Source organism: Thalassophryne amazonica, chromosome 11, assembly GCF_902500255.1.
Source record: "Thalassophryne amazonica chromosome 11, fThaAma1.1, whole genome shotgun sequence".
Taxonomy (NCBI): Eukaryota; Metazoa; Chordata; class Actinopteri; order Batrachoidiformes; family Batrachoididae; genus Thalassophryne; species Thalassophryne amazonica.
In genome coordinates, this window is record NC_047113.1 from 44,012,089 (window position 1) to 44,025,417 (window position 13,329).

Genomic DNA, 13,329 nt, shown 5'->3' on the forward strand with positions numbered 1-13,329 from the left:
CGCTCTCCAGTGCCCAAAAGGATCGAAGCCTCGGCGCTTCTGGACTCAGATTCACCGCCAAACACCCCCCAGGTGGACACGACAAACTGACTTTGAAGGATGGAAAAGGTGAGGTAAGTCAACAGAGCTACAGCAAATATCTTTCAGAGGCACACACTATCAGCAACACATTCAGGTCTGAATTTAAGCTTTATGTAAAATGAGCAGCTTCTCACAACAGGTGGAGGATCATCAGTCCGTACGCCACGGCAGTGAGAAGCAAACTGCACAATTCTCATCAATGTTCAAATACACTGCGTAACAAAATACCAAATTACTATTAACGATCATTCAGACAATAATCACCTCTGTGTGCTGACAGCATGTGTCCCTCACCCGTCCTCCTTCACAGGCACGATGTGTCAAACCCTGGCGCGGTCCTCAGCGTCTTACAAACGAACGTCACAAGGTTGAGTTCCCAGCAATTCTGCTTGAACCACTCATGGCTTAAATGCAGAACGCCATCTCATTATCTGCTTCAGCTGAAAGTCTTTAAGTTTACACGTGAGCATCATTCACAGGTGCAGCTAATAATGCTGATGAGGGTGAAGGACTCTTCTGCCAGCACCTTCTCCACAGACAAAAACCAGTTTGCATACCACCTGGAGAGCAAAGAAAAGAAAACAAAACAAAAACATCCAGCCAAACCCCCAGCACACAACAATATCATCAATGACTGTGGAAATTTACATGTTCTCTTCAGGCAGTCATCTTTATAAATCTCATTGGAACGGCACCAAACAAAAGTTCCAGCATCATCACCTTGCCCAATGCAAATTCGAGATTCATCACTGAATATGACTTTCATCCAGTCATCCACAGTCCACGATTGCTTTTCCTTAGCCCATTGTAACCTTGTTTTTTTCTGTTTAGGTGTTAATGATGGCATTCGTTTAGCTTTTCTGTATGTAAATCCCATTTCCTTTAGGCGGTTTCTTACAGTTCGGTCACAGACGTTGACTCCAGTTTCCTCCCGTTCGTTCCTCATTTGTTTTGTTGTGCATTTTCAATTTTTGAGACATATTGCTTTAAGTTTTCTGTCTTGATGCTTTGATGTCTTCCTTGGTCTACCAGTATGTTTGCCTTTAACAACATTCCCATGTTGTTTGTATTTGGTCCAGAGTTTAGACACAGCTGACTGTGAACAACCAACATCTTTTGCAACATTGCGTGATGATTTACCCTCTTTTAAGAGTTTTATAATCCTCTCCTTTGTTTCAATTGACATCTCTCATGTTGGAGCCATGATTCATGTCAGTCCACTTGGTGCAACAGCTCTCCAAGGTGTGATCACTCCTTTTTAGATGCAGACTAACGAGCAGATCTGATTTGATGCAGGTGTTAGTTTTGGGGAAGAAAATTTAAAGGGTGATTCCATAATTTATTCCTCAGAATTGAGTGAGTCCATATTTTTTTCCCTCTGCTTGGTCTAAAAAAGTAACCGTTACTGGCTGCCACAATTTTTTTTTTTTTCTTGATTATTAATAGTGTTTCGTAAAGCCAGAAAGTTGCCATTTGAAATGACTTTAGTTTTGTGTCATGTCTGTGATCTGCTTTTTTTCTACAAAATTAAACAACTTAATGAACATCCTCTGAGGCCGGTGATTCCATAATTTTTGCGAGGGGTTGTACATTCTATCTTAATCAAACATTCCCCAATCACACTCAAACTTGAAAGTGAGGTGCAGACTGGCACTCTCCATAGCCTGACAAAGTTTGATCCGGTGTCGCAGACCAAATGCCGCCCCCCCAACATCGGTCCGCCCTGCCTTCACTGCGCATGCGTCATCAGCCGCAGGTTCACCGATTTATCATCTCGTTTCTGCTTCAAACTGCACTCCAGTCATCATCTATCTCAGCGACAGATACCTGAAGCTTTTGTAAAACAGTAATTTCCATATAAATTCAGCATTATTTCATCATAAAAGACGGAGACGCCGCAGCTACAAGGGCTGCTAGCTGCTGCAGTCACTGCACCTCCGTCATTTCAGTGTCAAGTGCCACTGATTATTGCCTTGTTCCTGCTTAAAACTGACTTTAGAGTGATTTTAAGAAGTTTTACCTTGTCATCCAACGGTTAATAATCCCATTAATCCATTTGATCGCTTTCTGTGAAGAGAGTCCGTCTCAGACGAGCTGCTGAGCTCTGAAATGATGCATACGCAGTGGAGGCAGGGCAGATCAATTTTTAGGTGGGAACCTTACGGTCTGCGACACCGGATTGTGGATTTTGTGGACATCCATCCATCCATTTTCTTCCGCTTTATCCGGAGTCGGGTCGCGGGGGCAGCAGCTCAAGCAAAGCCGCCCAGACCTCCCGATCCACACACACCTCCCCCAGCTCCTCCGGGGGAACCCAAAGGCGTTCCCAAGCCAGCCGAGAGATGTAGTCCCTCCAGCATGTCCTGGGTCTTCCCCGGGGCCTCCTCCCAGTGGGACGTGCCCGGAACACCTCTCCAGCGAGGCGTCCAGGGGGCATCCGGAAAAGATGCCCGAGCCACCTCAGCTGACTCCTTTCGACGTGGTCCTCCAGTCCGAGCTCCTCCCGAGTGACCGAGCTCCTCACCCTATCTCTAAGGGAGCGCCCAGCCACCCTGCGGAGGAAACTCTCGGCTGCTTGTACTCGCAATCTCGTTCTTTCGGTCATGAGCCAAATCTCATGACCATAGGTGAGGATCGGAACGTAGATCGATTAGTAAATCGAGAGCTTTGCCCCCCTACTCAGCTCTCTCTTCACCACGACGGTCCGATACAGCGACTGCATCACTGCAGATGCTGCACCGATCTGTCTATCGATCTCACGCTCCATCCGTCCCTCACTCGTGAACAAGACCCCGAGATACTTAAACTCCTCCACTTGAGGCAAGGACACTCCACCGACCTGAAGAGGGCAAAGCACCTTTTTCCGGTCTAGAACCATGGCCTCGGATTTGGAGGTGCTGATTTTCATCCCGGACGCTTCACATTCAGCTGCAAACCGCCCCAGTGCACGCTGAAGGTCCTGATTTGACGAAGCCAACAGAACCACATTCGTCCGCAAACAGCAGAGACGAGATTCTGTTGTTCCCAAACCAGACCCCCTCTACACCCTGGCTGCACCTAGAAATTCTGTCCATAAAAATAATGAACAGAACCGGTGACAAAGGGCAGCCCTGGCGGAGGCCAATGTGCACTGGAAACAGGTTTGACTTACTTAATAGGTGGCAATGCGAACCAAGCTCCTGCTGCGGTCGTAGAGGGACCGGATAGCCCTTAGCAAAGGACCCCGGACCCCGTACTCCTGGAGCACTCCCCACAGGGTGCCCCGAGGGACATGGTCGAACGCCTTCTCCAGATCCACAAAACACATGTGGACTGGCTGGGCGAACTCCCATGAACCCTCGAGCACCCGAGGGAGCATGTAGAGCTGGTCCAGTGTGCCGCGACCAGGACGAAAACCACACTGCTCCTCCTGAATCCGAGGTTCGACCATCGGTCGAATTCTCCTCTCCAGTACTCTGGAATAGACCTACAGGGGAGGCTGAGGAGTGTGATCCACCTATAGTTGGAACACACCCTCCGGTCCCCCTTCTTAAACAGAGGGACCACCACCCCGGTCTGCCAATCCAGAGGCACTGTCCCCGATCGCCACGCGATGTTGCAGAGGCGTGTCAGCCAAGACAGCCCCACAACATCCAGAGACTTAAAGTACTCAGGACGGATTTCATCCACCCCTGGAGCCTTGCCACCGAGGAGCTTTCTAACCACCTCGGTGACTTCGGCCTGGGTATTGGATGAGTCGGCATCTGAGTCCCCAGTCTCTGCTTCCTCATCGGAAGACGTGACGACGGGATTGAGGAGATCCTCGAAATACTCCTTCCACCGCCCGACAACATCCCCAGTCAGGGTCAACAGCTCCCCACCCGCACCGTAAACAGTGCTGGTGGAGAGCTGCTTCCGCCTCCTGAGGCGTCGGACGGTTTGCCAGAATCTCTTCAAGGCCGACCGATAGTCCTCCTCCATAGCCTCTCCGAACTCCTCCCAGACCCGAGTTTTTGCCTCTGCGACCGCACGGGCTGCGGCACGCTTGGCCTGCCGGTACCTGTCAGCTGCCTCTGGGGTCCCACCTACCAACAAAGGTAAGTAGGACTCCTTCTTCAGCTTGACGGCATCCCTTACTTCCGGTGTCCACCACCAGGTTTGGGGATTGCCGCCGCGACAGGCACCAGAGACCTTGCGACCACAGCTACGAGCAGCCACATCGACAGTGGAGGCGGAGAACATGGTCCACTTGGAGTCCATGTCTCCAACCTCCCCCAGGATCTGGGAGAAGCTCTCCCTGAGGTGGGAGTTGAAGACCTCGCTGACGGAGGGTTCCGTCAGTCGTTCCCAGCAGACCCTCACGATATGTTTGGGCCTGCCAGGTCTGACCGGCTTCCTACCCTCCCAGCGGATCCAACTCACCACCAGGTGGTGATCAGTCGTGTCTTTTGTGGACATTTGAATTTAATATCGAAAAGCCCATTTTGTGTACATTTTGCATTATATCTCAATCAAAAGTGTCTGTCACTCTCATTTTTCTGTTCTGGATTTACCTGCACCACCAAAATTGGATAGAGGTTCCACTTTTATGCCTCTTTGTCTGTCTTCTAGTTATCAGTCAGAAACGAAGTGCCAAAAGCAATGACAAATTGTGCATAGCAGAGATAACCAATTATGTGAAAAAGAATTCAAAAACTGAAAACGTTGGAAAAAAAAAAACCCTAACAATACCATAAAAAAGTTTGATTCAAGTGCGTTAACTAAATACATACTCCTGACATTTGATCACATCTAATTTATCTTATGAAAGCCCACTTCTAACAGGACTTTTGAACTTAAATTTTTTCAAGGTAAAAATTTGTTTATTTGGAAACTCGTGTTGGCGGAGGTTTGCGCTCTACAAGCGCAGTGCTCTACTTTAGGGCCGCTTCACACATTGTACGAATGTGGTTGAATTGCGCATGAAGCAGGGATTGTATGCAATATGTGTAAAATTGTAGCTGCCTCCAACGGCTTGTACACTTGTTTCTACAACTACTTGCACACACCAGCGGCTGAAAGACAGTGTGCGCTGTGAGAGCCCATTCGATCCCTCTTGCGGCAGGTGTTGGCCAAATTCCAGGTGACACACACGAACATCTAACACCGTTCGCTTGGCACTGAGAAAATGTGTGGCCATTCGCGCTATTAGCATGAAAACAGTTAGCGGATGATCACTTTTGAGCTGGATGTGAAATTTAAGTGCCTACACGACTGTGGAGTTGCCGAGTACACGTGGTGTGCCAGAGTGTCTGGTCCCCCCACAACACGTGTGCGTGGTTCACGCGCCCCCTGGCAGGTGAGGCGCCTCTCATCTAATCACAGTGACACCTTGGTCTGTGCACTGACCGGACAGGGGGCGTGGCAGGCTGCCAACAGCAGGAGCTTTTGACAACTCTGGTCCTGGATGTCACAGCTGCAGAACACGTACTGTGTTTTGACGGACGTGTGTGTGTGCGCTTGCTGTCCTCATGTGGAAATACGCTGTAACAAACTCCGTTTGGCCAGTTATCCCGGCGCTTTTTTCTTTTTAAAAAATATGTTTGTCCTTGTTGATTTCAGGCATTTTTTTCACACTTTTTACGGGACCATGATGGTAGTGCAGTGGTAAAGTTTCTGGCTGGCAATCAGAGCTTTTGTAAATTGCAGGCTTGAATCGTGGTGTGTGTGTGGTGTGTGTTGTGTGTGTTTTTCCTTCCCCCACAGCAGCTGTGCAATGTGGTTACACATGCTCCGGCTCAGTTTCAATTTATTTTCATTTATATAACGCCAAATTCACAACAAAGTTACCTCAAGGCGCTTCATACAACTAAGCTCTAACCTTACCAACCCCTCGCACTGTGTTCCCACTGCGACAGTTTTGTTCACATGACACCGTCGTGTGCACAAAACTGTCGCAGCAGGTTCGTTTATGCCTGTCCGTCGGTTCAATGTTTTCCTGGTTCACTCATACGCGCTGTTCCGCTGTGATTCGCCCTGATTTGTACTTATTCGTATTATGTGTGAAGGGGCCCTTAGTAATATAAAACAAGCTCAGTCTGACAGCTTTGCTAGAATATTAATTGTAACAGCAGTGCGTAGCTTTGAGTTTGAGGCTCTGATCACATAAGTCTCCGTCAAGGCTTGCTTGAGATAAATGGAGTATTGATTAGAGATACAGTTTCTCAGAGGTGGATGCTGGAGTGGAGGCGGTGCTGTGCAACACTGATGTATGTTACACCACAATTTGTCACCACAACTGATTGTGCTGTAACAGACGTGCCACAGCAGGCAGTGTTTGACAGGCACAGGCGGGGGGGAGCTGGAAAAATTTGCATCTTAAATAGCCGCCCCAATTTAGAGGGAATTTTAGAGGATCATATGATGGTGTGTTTTAGTTAGAGGTATGTGGTAAATTATTTGAAGGAGGCATGTTGTTTACCAGGACTACCTGATGTGTTTGCTTCATTTTTATACTACACTGCAAAAAAAATAATAATAAATACTTCAGTAAAAATCCTTAATTGAAAACTTTAAGTAAAAGCACAAAAGAATTTTAAAAAATGTACCGCAAGTGAAAGTACTGTTAATTTATGTGGAACTGCCATTTTTAGAATAGTTATTACTGTAATGCAGTACCTGGTGGAATTTTATTTTATTTATACATGTGTGATGTAATTAATATATTTTGTGCCATTAATCTGAATTCAGAAACTGAGTAACTAAAGCGCTTGGATAAACGTGTTAGTGGAAAAAGTCCAATATCTCCTTCTGAGATATAGTGGAGTAAAAGTAAAAAATAGTTCATAGTGAACATAGAAGCAAGAAGGAAACACGTGACTGTAGAACAGTTTGGAGACTGACAGATGTCAGATTGAGCTCATACAGCCATTTGCAGAGGAGGGAGTTAATATATCTGGAGAAGGATGGTGAGGATGAAGCCACTAAGCAGGAGGAGAAGAGGAAGACCAACACAGGCATACATGTGGTTGGTATGACAGAAGAAGATGAGGATGACTGGGTTAGATGGAGAAAGATTATTTGCTGTGGTGACCCCAAAGGGGAGCAGCCAAAACAATATTCAAAAGTTTCGGTTTATACACTCATCGGCCACTTTATTAGGTACACCTGTTCAATTGTTTTACACAAATGGCTAATCAGCCAATCACATGGCAGCAAGTCACTGTATTGAGGCATCTAGATGTGGTGACAACTTGAAGTTCACATCAAGCATCAGCATTTCAGAAACTGCTGATCTACTGCAATTTTCACACATAACCATCTCTAGTGTTTATAGAGAATGATCCGAAAAAGAGAAGCTATCCAATGAGCGGCGGTTGTGTGGACGAAAATGTCTTGTAGAGGTCAGAGGAGAATGGACAGACTGGTTGAATGGGCGACTGCGTGATGCTGTCATGTCAGTATGGACCAAGATCTCTGTGGCATGTTCTCAAGACCTTGTTGAATTCATGCTATGAAGCATTAAAGCAATTCTGAAAGGCAAAAGGGAGTCCATCTGTACTAGCAAGGTGTACCTAATAAAGTGGCCCATGAATGTATAAAATTTGAACACAGCTTTAGTCTGACACTATAGCTATTGGTGGACCTTAGTCACAGCTTTGCGCAAAACGTTTAAATGAGATGCAGTTGCAGTCTCATATCTAAAGCTGCACCATGATTTTTCTTTAGCTTTTTTTTTTTTTTTTTTGCCCCCAATCTTTGGCTAGTTTTCATTTGCGTTGCAGCTGAGGTGGTTTAACTGGAGGAGGCAAAGATGGCACAGTCTATCAATACTGTTGCAAATGAGTATCCCATCCGATCATCATTGTTAGTGTCTCTCTCTCTTTTTTGTTTTTTTTGTTTTTTTTTGAGACAACTCTAACCCACTGAGTTTCAGTCTTACCCATAGGTCAAGATCAAATCCAACCCTTCTATTAGCTTTTGGTTCTGTGTGGATATCACAGTGAACACATCAAGCAAAATGGTGTTTCATGTTAAAACTGACATCCGTTATTAGGCAACATGTTACACGCTATGTGTCAAACATATATAAATTACTGCATATGTAGTTTCTTTTTTATGGTTATGGGCATCATAATCTTAAATCATCTGCCTCCTCTCTCTCCTCGATAAAGATTTATTTATTTATTTTTTGACTAACCCTGCTGATAAATTTGGCTGCCTCTGAGCTGTAGTGTTTGTCTTTTGAACAGGTCAGGTTCATAATGACATGAGGCGCAGGCGGGTAGGAGGTGACTGTGCTCTGAGTGATTGAGTCATGGCTCAACATTGTGAGTCGAGCTGTAATTGGGCTTCTTGCTGGATTCCAGCACATACTGAAGTGACTGTCAATGTGGGCTCATTATAAAATGTGACTCATACCAGCGGAGGTTGAGCCGTTTATAACCACAGGAAAATAACATTTTCTTTTTTTATGTAGATCTGTGCCATCGTCGGAGGGACGTTCACTGTCGCAGGAATTATCGATTCCTGTATATTCACCGCTTCAGAGGCTTGGAAGAAGATCCAGATAGGAAAAATGTCCTGAGGGCTGTACATCTTATTTAAAAGTCTAAAGTTACTGGCCTGTTAGCTAAATCTAATCCTGCTTGAAACTACGTCCTCATTGAGAATGCGGCTCCAGCGCTGGATCTAACTACCAGGCTACACGGCTACATCTCAGTTCCCCCCAAACTCCTCTTAGTTACCATGGTAATGAAGCATAATACTGCAGGAGAATATTTCTATTCCCAATTTTAAATTCAGCTGGAGCACAAAGTAATACAAAAGCAATCGAATGTACATGTAGAATCTAAGTGGGAAAATTTAGGAAAGTTCAGTCAAACTTGACGGAGGAATGTTTCAGGAGTGGATGTTTTGACTGGCTGGGAAACGGAATGATCAACTGAGGAAAGGTGTTGTTTTTTTCTTTTTAAATTTCTGAACCTATGCTATGCCTCTGACTGGACTGATCCTGAAGTACTGTAATCTTATTTTGTGCTGTGACATGAGCTGCGGGTTACAAAACGCTGGTCCATCTGTTCCGTGTCCTGTTCCGCACCATTGGTTCTGTTCTTGATGTAGCTGCACTCAACGTTTTCAGTTTCATTTCAGATGTTAACAAAATGTCAGTGTGGACTTAGTTTTTTTTTTTTTTTTTTATAATGATTAAATTGCTTTCAGTACAGTTTCAAGGACCCTGTTTCAAAATGTTAGAGGAAAAGTTTTTTTTTTCTTTTAAGATTGTGCCAATATTATTTTTAGTAAAGAAACTGGTTTCGTTTATCGAGGGATTTTTTTTTTTTTTTACTGTTGTAAATATTGGCTGTATTAGATTATGTGTAGGATGGATGTTTTTCTGATCTTTTTTATGGTCTTTTGTAACCAGGAAATGTTAAATTGCTCTTTATTTTTCATAAAACATTCATTACCTGCTCTCTTTCAAATGAATCTGTACTGTTGTGTGTTCCCTGAGTAAAGGTACCACAGAGGTTATGATTTTTCTCCATAAATTCATTCTGCAATAATAAACTGTCTAACTGGTTATTTATTCTGTTATTTTTAATTTTACTTTTTTATTTTATCTGCTGAACTCAAGTAATTTAGGAGGAAAAAAGTGTGATAACCATGTGTTTTATGTAACACAAACGTGGCTGGTTGCAGATGGTGACCTCAGTTATAAGTTGTTAGATCACTTAAAATGATCTTCTGTAAGTTTGGGGTACTTTCATGTACAGCTAATAATAGAAAGTAAAAGTAAGACCTTGGCAGTCATTTTTAATGGTTGTAGGCGTGTATGAAGTGGACTTTGCACTTACAGGCGAAGGTGATGGTCTAGTGGTTAAGGTTTTGGACTTTAGTCCAGAAGATCATGGGTTCAAATCCCCACCTGACTAGAAAATCACTAAGGGCCCTTGGGCAAGGCCTTAATCCCTATTGCTCCCGGTGTGTAGCGAGCACCTTGTATAGCAGCACCCTGACATTGGGGTGAATGTGAGGCATAATTGTAAAGCGCTTTGAGAGTCTGATGCAGATGGAAAAGCTCTATATAAATGCAGTCCATTTACCATTTACAGTCCCTCTGCTGGCAGCTAGAGTCAACAGCGTGCAGGTTTTTTGTTTGTCACATGAGCACGTAATAGGCTTTTAAGCTGTCACAGCTGTCATTGTGCTTATGTAACATTTCTGATAAGAGCTGCTTAGCATGACTCACTCCTTGATTCCGCCAGCATCCCCTTGTTTACCTTTGTCCTTTGCATCAAAGACTCGCCACCTCCACCGCCTGCCACAGTTCCATAAATATCTTTTGCTTGGCTCTAACTCAAAGCACACATGCTATTTATTACAGTAGCTTCACTGTACAGTTTGTGTGTGGAAGGTGAATGAATAGATAAATGGGTCCATCTCCTCTAGCTTAAGATGACTCTAAAATGAGTATTATCTTGTAAATCACCAGGTTAAAAAGGCATGTAATTGAACAAACTCTTACATTTGAGGTTTTGATGCACCAGGTCTGTCAAAAATCATTTTTTTGTTTATGTAATATCCAGTAGATGTGACTGTAACCTGCTGGATGGTGACTGGATGTTAGCTTTATGATGGATTAGGTGCAGGTGTGGTTGTGGTTGTGTGGTTCACATAGGAATGTAATGAATCTGAAAATTAAACAGTTATTTTGATTTTTGATTATTTTGGTTTTCACAAAAGTAACATTCTAAAATTCAAATAATATGGTCATACTGCCAACAACACAGCAAAAAGGACATATGAATTTAGCAGCAAAACAAATCAGCAGATGTGCAGTGACTGGAGTCTGTGGAAGTTTCTGCATGCAAATTTACTAAATCAGATGAATTTATTTTCCCATTAACACTGGTTACATTCCAAAAGAAAATACTGGGGACAGAAGTCCACACAACCTTGCAGAAAGGATTTTGTATGCATGTCTGTCAGTCTGTGTTGGCGCAGTATCTCAAGAACCAGTCGACCAATTTCATCCATATTTAGCCAAAGCGTGTATTTGGATGATCCCCCAACACTTTCTATTCCTGATTTGGGGAGGGGGGGGATATGTCATCATCTGATGACTCTTGTTCTACTTTCAGACCTGTCAGCCGTAATAATCAAATTAAAATAAAAGTACTAAACATTTTAGTGTGTGTAACGAGTCTAGAGTGTATAAAATTTTCACTTTCTGAAATAAAAATATTGAACCTTTTTATAGATGCGCCTGTATGATTTTTGATTGAAGTGAGCTGCTCAGATCACAAAACAACCAGTGAGAAGATAAATTCCTTTATTCCTTCTTATAATTTGTACAAGTAAAGGAATGATACTCTGCAATAGAAAAAGTAAAAAATATAAATGTGAATAGAAAATACTTAAGGCTTCTTTTGTCATAATACTGCTACCCAGTGGCTGGTTAGGAGAACTGCAGGCACATATAGCTCAGTCCATTTATTGAGGCAGCAGGAGCTTCAGACATCTTTATTAACCAACGCTGGGATGTTACTAAAGCCTGCACACCTCATCTGTTGAGTTGGAGCGGTCACTTTCTTTAACTCCTCCCCCATAGCCATTTACTCTCTGACATCATCTTTTGTGAGATTACACATTAGAGGAGGCCAAGCAGGGGGTGTCTGGCGAGGCGAAAAAGTCACAGAAACCCTCCTTGGACAGCTGTCCGTACTCATTGTTGTAGAAGGTCTGTCCTGACAGCTGACTGAAGAAGGCGGGACAATGCTTGGAGCCGCTGCTTCGCCCCCAGAGAACCCTGGGAAGCTGTCAGAGGCTCTGTGCTGCTGCTGCTGCTCACACGACTGGAGACAGAAAAAAAAAACAACACAAATTCATGCCATCTGGAAGGATGGCAGTAGCACTCCTGAAGGTCCATGCGCTTTTAACGACTAAACTCTTTGCCTTTGATGATTAAAAATAAGCATTCTAAATTATACATGAAGTCACATCCGTCAACTGTGGGAAGTCACCTTTTTGAGATGGCACCCCTGTGCTTGTGCTCGATCCTCTCCAGTTCTTCTGAGGCCAAAACCATCCCGCTGTCTGTCTGATTATCCTGAGAACAGCCACATGTCTTTGTCTTAGTGGTTTTCAGAGGTAGTTGAAATGTCATCAGCTGACTTGCTTTTTGGGATGTTGGCGAAAAGATAAAGTGGCTTACTTGGGGAGCTTTCTGTGAGTGTTTCTGCAGGGGAAACTCTTCAAATGTTTTCACGCGGGGCTGGCAAACTTTTGAAGTTCCCACAAACACGCAACCAGCAAAGGGCGCGCAGTTATAATACCTGGTCAAGGAAGCAAATGAAAGACTATCAGGAATGGCAGCAAAAGTGGACGCCATACGTAGGTGTGACTCGATGACTAGCACATTCAGACTTGAGATTTTTTGTTTTTAACGACCTACAATGGGCAATCACGCATGCATGCAATTGATTCTTTTTGATTTAGCGATTAAATTCCAATGTGTTCAATTCATGTTGGCTCCAAACTGTTATGACCTTCAGTATATCCTTTCAAGGGTTTTTATTTTTAATGACCTCTCATTGCCTACCTTCAGTACTTTCATGGCCCCACAAGGGGGCTGTTACCCACACTTTGGGAACCACTGAACTGGCCTAGTTTCTCAGGGACAGAGTCCAGCTGCAACAAGAACATCAACATTTGATACGTATTTTGGCTTCTGCGGCTCATAATGTCTCTGCTCTCAGTTCAGTTCAATACTGACTTGGCCCGCCCCCAAAGGTCATTTGATTCTTGTCGTCAGATTGACCCTTTCTTGATCTTCTGCACTAAACTCTGTAATGATCCAGACCAAACGATTCATCAGGATTCCACCTGAATCTGCTCGTTTGAAATCATTTTTTCGTGTTTTTTTTGTGGTGTATGAAATGAAGTTAGTAGGAAGAGACGATCCCTGGTTGACAGCGTGTTACAGGCCAGTCTGAGCTCTTCTTCAGAAGGAGGACGTGATGACGCCTGCGAGAAGCCGTCGTCCTCTGAGCTGTGGGATTGGTTCAGGGGGACGTAATCCTTTCCATCCTGCAGAGAATGAAGGAATCAAAAACACGGCAAACAAAAGTCTAATCATCTTCTACAAACACTTTCTCTCCGCTGTGGACGTATGGTAGGCTGTTGTCCTGCAGCAGGTCCTCCCAGGATCTGCACCAGAACAGGGAACGTCGGCCTGGCCTTCGGCTCACCCTGCCAGCGGCCAACATGATGCCGTATCTACCAGCA

At 44.3% G+C, this 13,329-nt stretch overlaps 2 protein-coding genes across 2 annotated transcripts in view; one reads left to right on the top strand and one right to left on the bottom strand.

Annotated features, from left to right (window-relative positions):
• ergic1 (endoplasmic reticulum-golgi intermediate compartment 1) overlaps positions 1-9,573 on the top strand; it is a 38,240-nt gene extending 28,667 nt beyond the window's left edge. Inside the window, exon 10 of the mRNA XM_034181526.1 lies at positions 8,519-9,573. Within this exon, the coding sequence (XP_034037417.1) occupies positions 8,519-8,626 (108 nt within the window). The 3' untranslated portion in view covers positions 8,627-9,573. The remainder of the gene's footprint in view (positions 1-8,518) is intronic.
• A 1,784-nt stretch (positions 9,574-11,357) lies between these two features.
• Positions 11,358-13,329, bottom strand: part of flt4 (fms related receptor tyrosine kinase 4) — a 332,301-nt gene continuing 330,329 nt past the window's right edge. The window contains 8 exon segments of the mRNA XM_034181393.1: positions 11,358-11,841; positions 11,843-11,897; positions 12,066-12,151; positions 12,257-12,377; positions 13,007-13,131; positions 13,215-13,241; positions 13,243-13,301; positions 13,304-13,320. Coding sequence (XP_034037284.1) covers positions 11,686-11,841; positions 11,843-11,897; positions 12,066-12,151; positions 12,257-12,377; positions 13,007-13,131; positions 13,215-13,241; positions 13,243-13,301; positions 13,304-13,320 — 646 coding nt within the window. The 3' untranslated portion in view covers positions 11,358-11,685.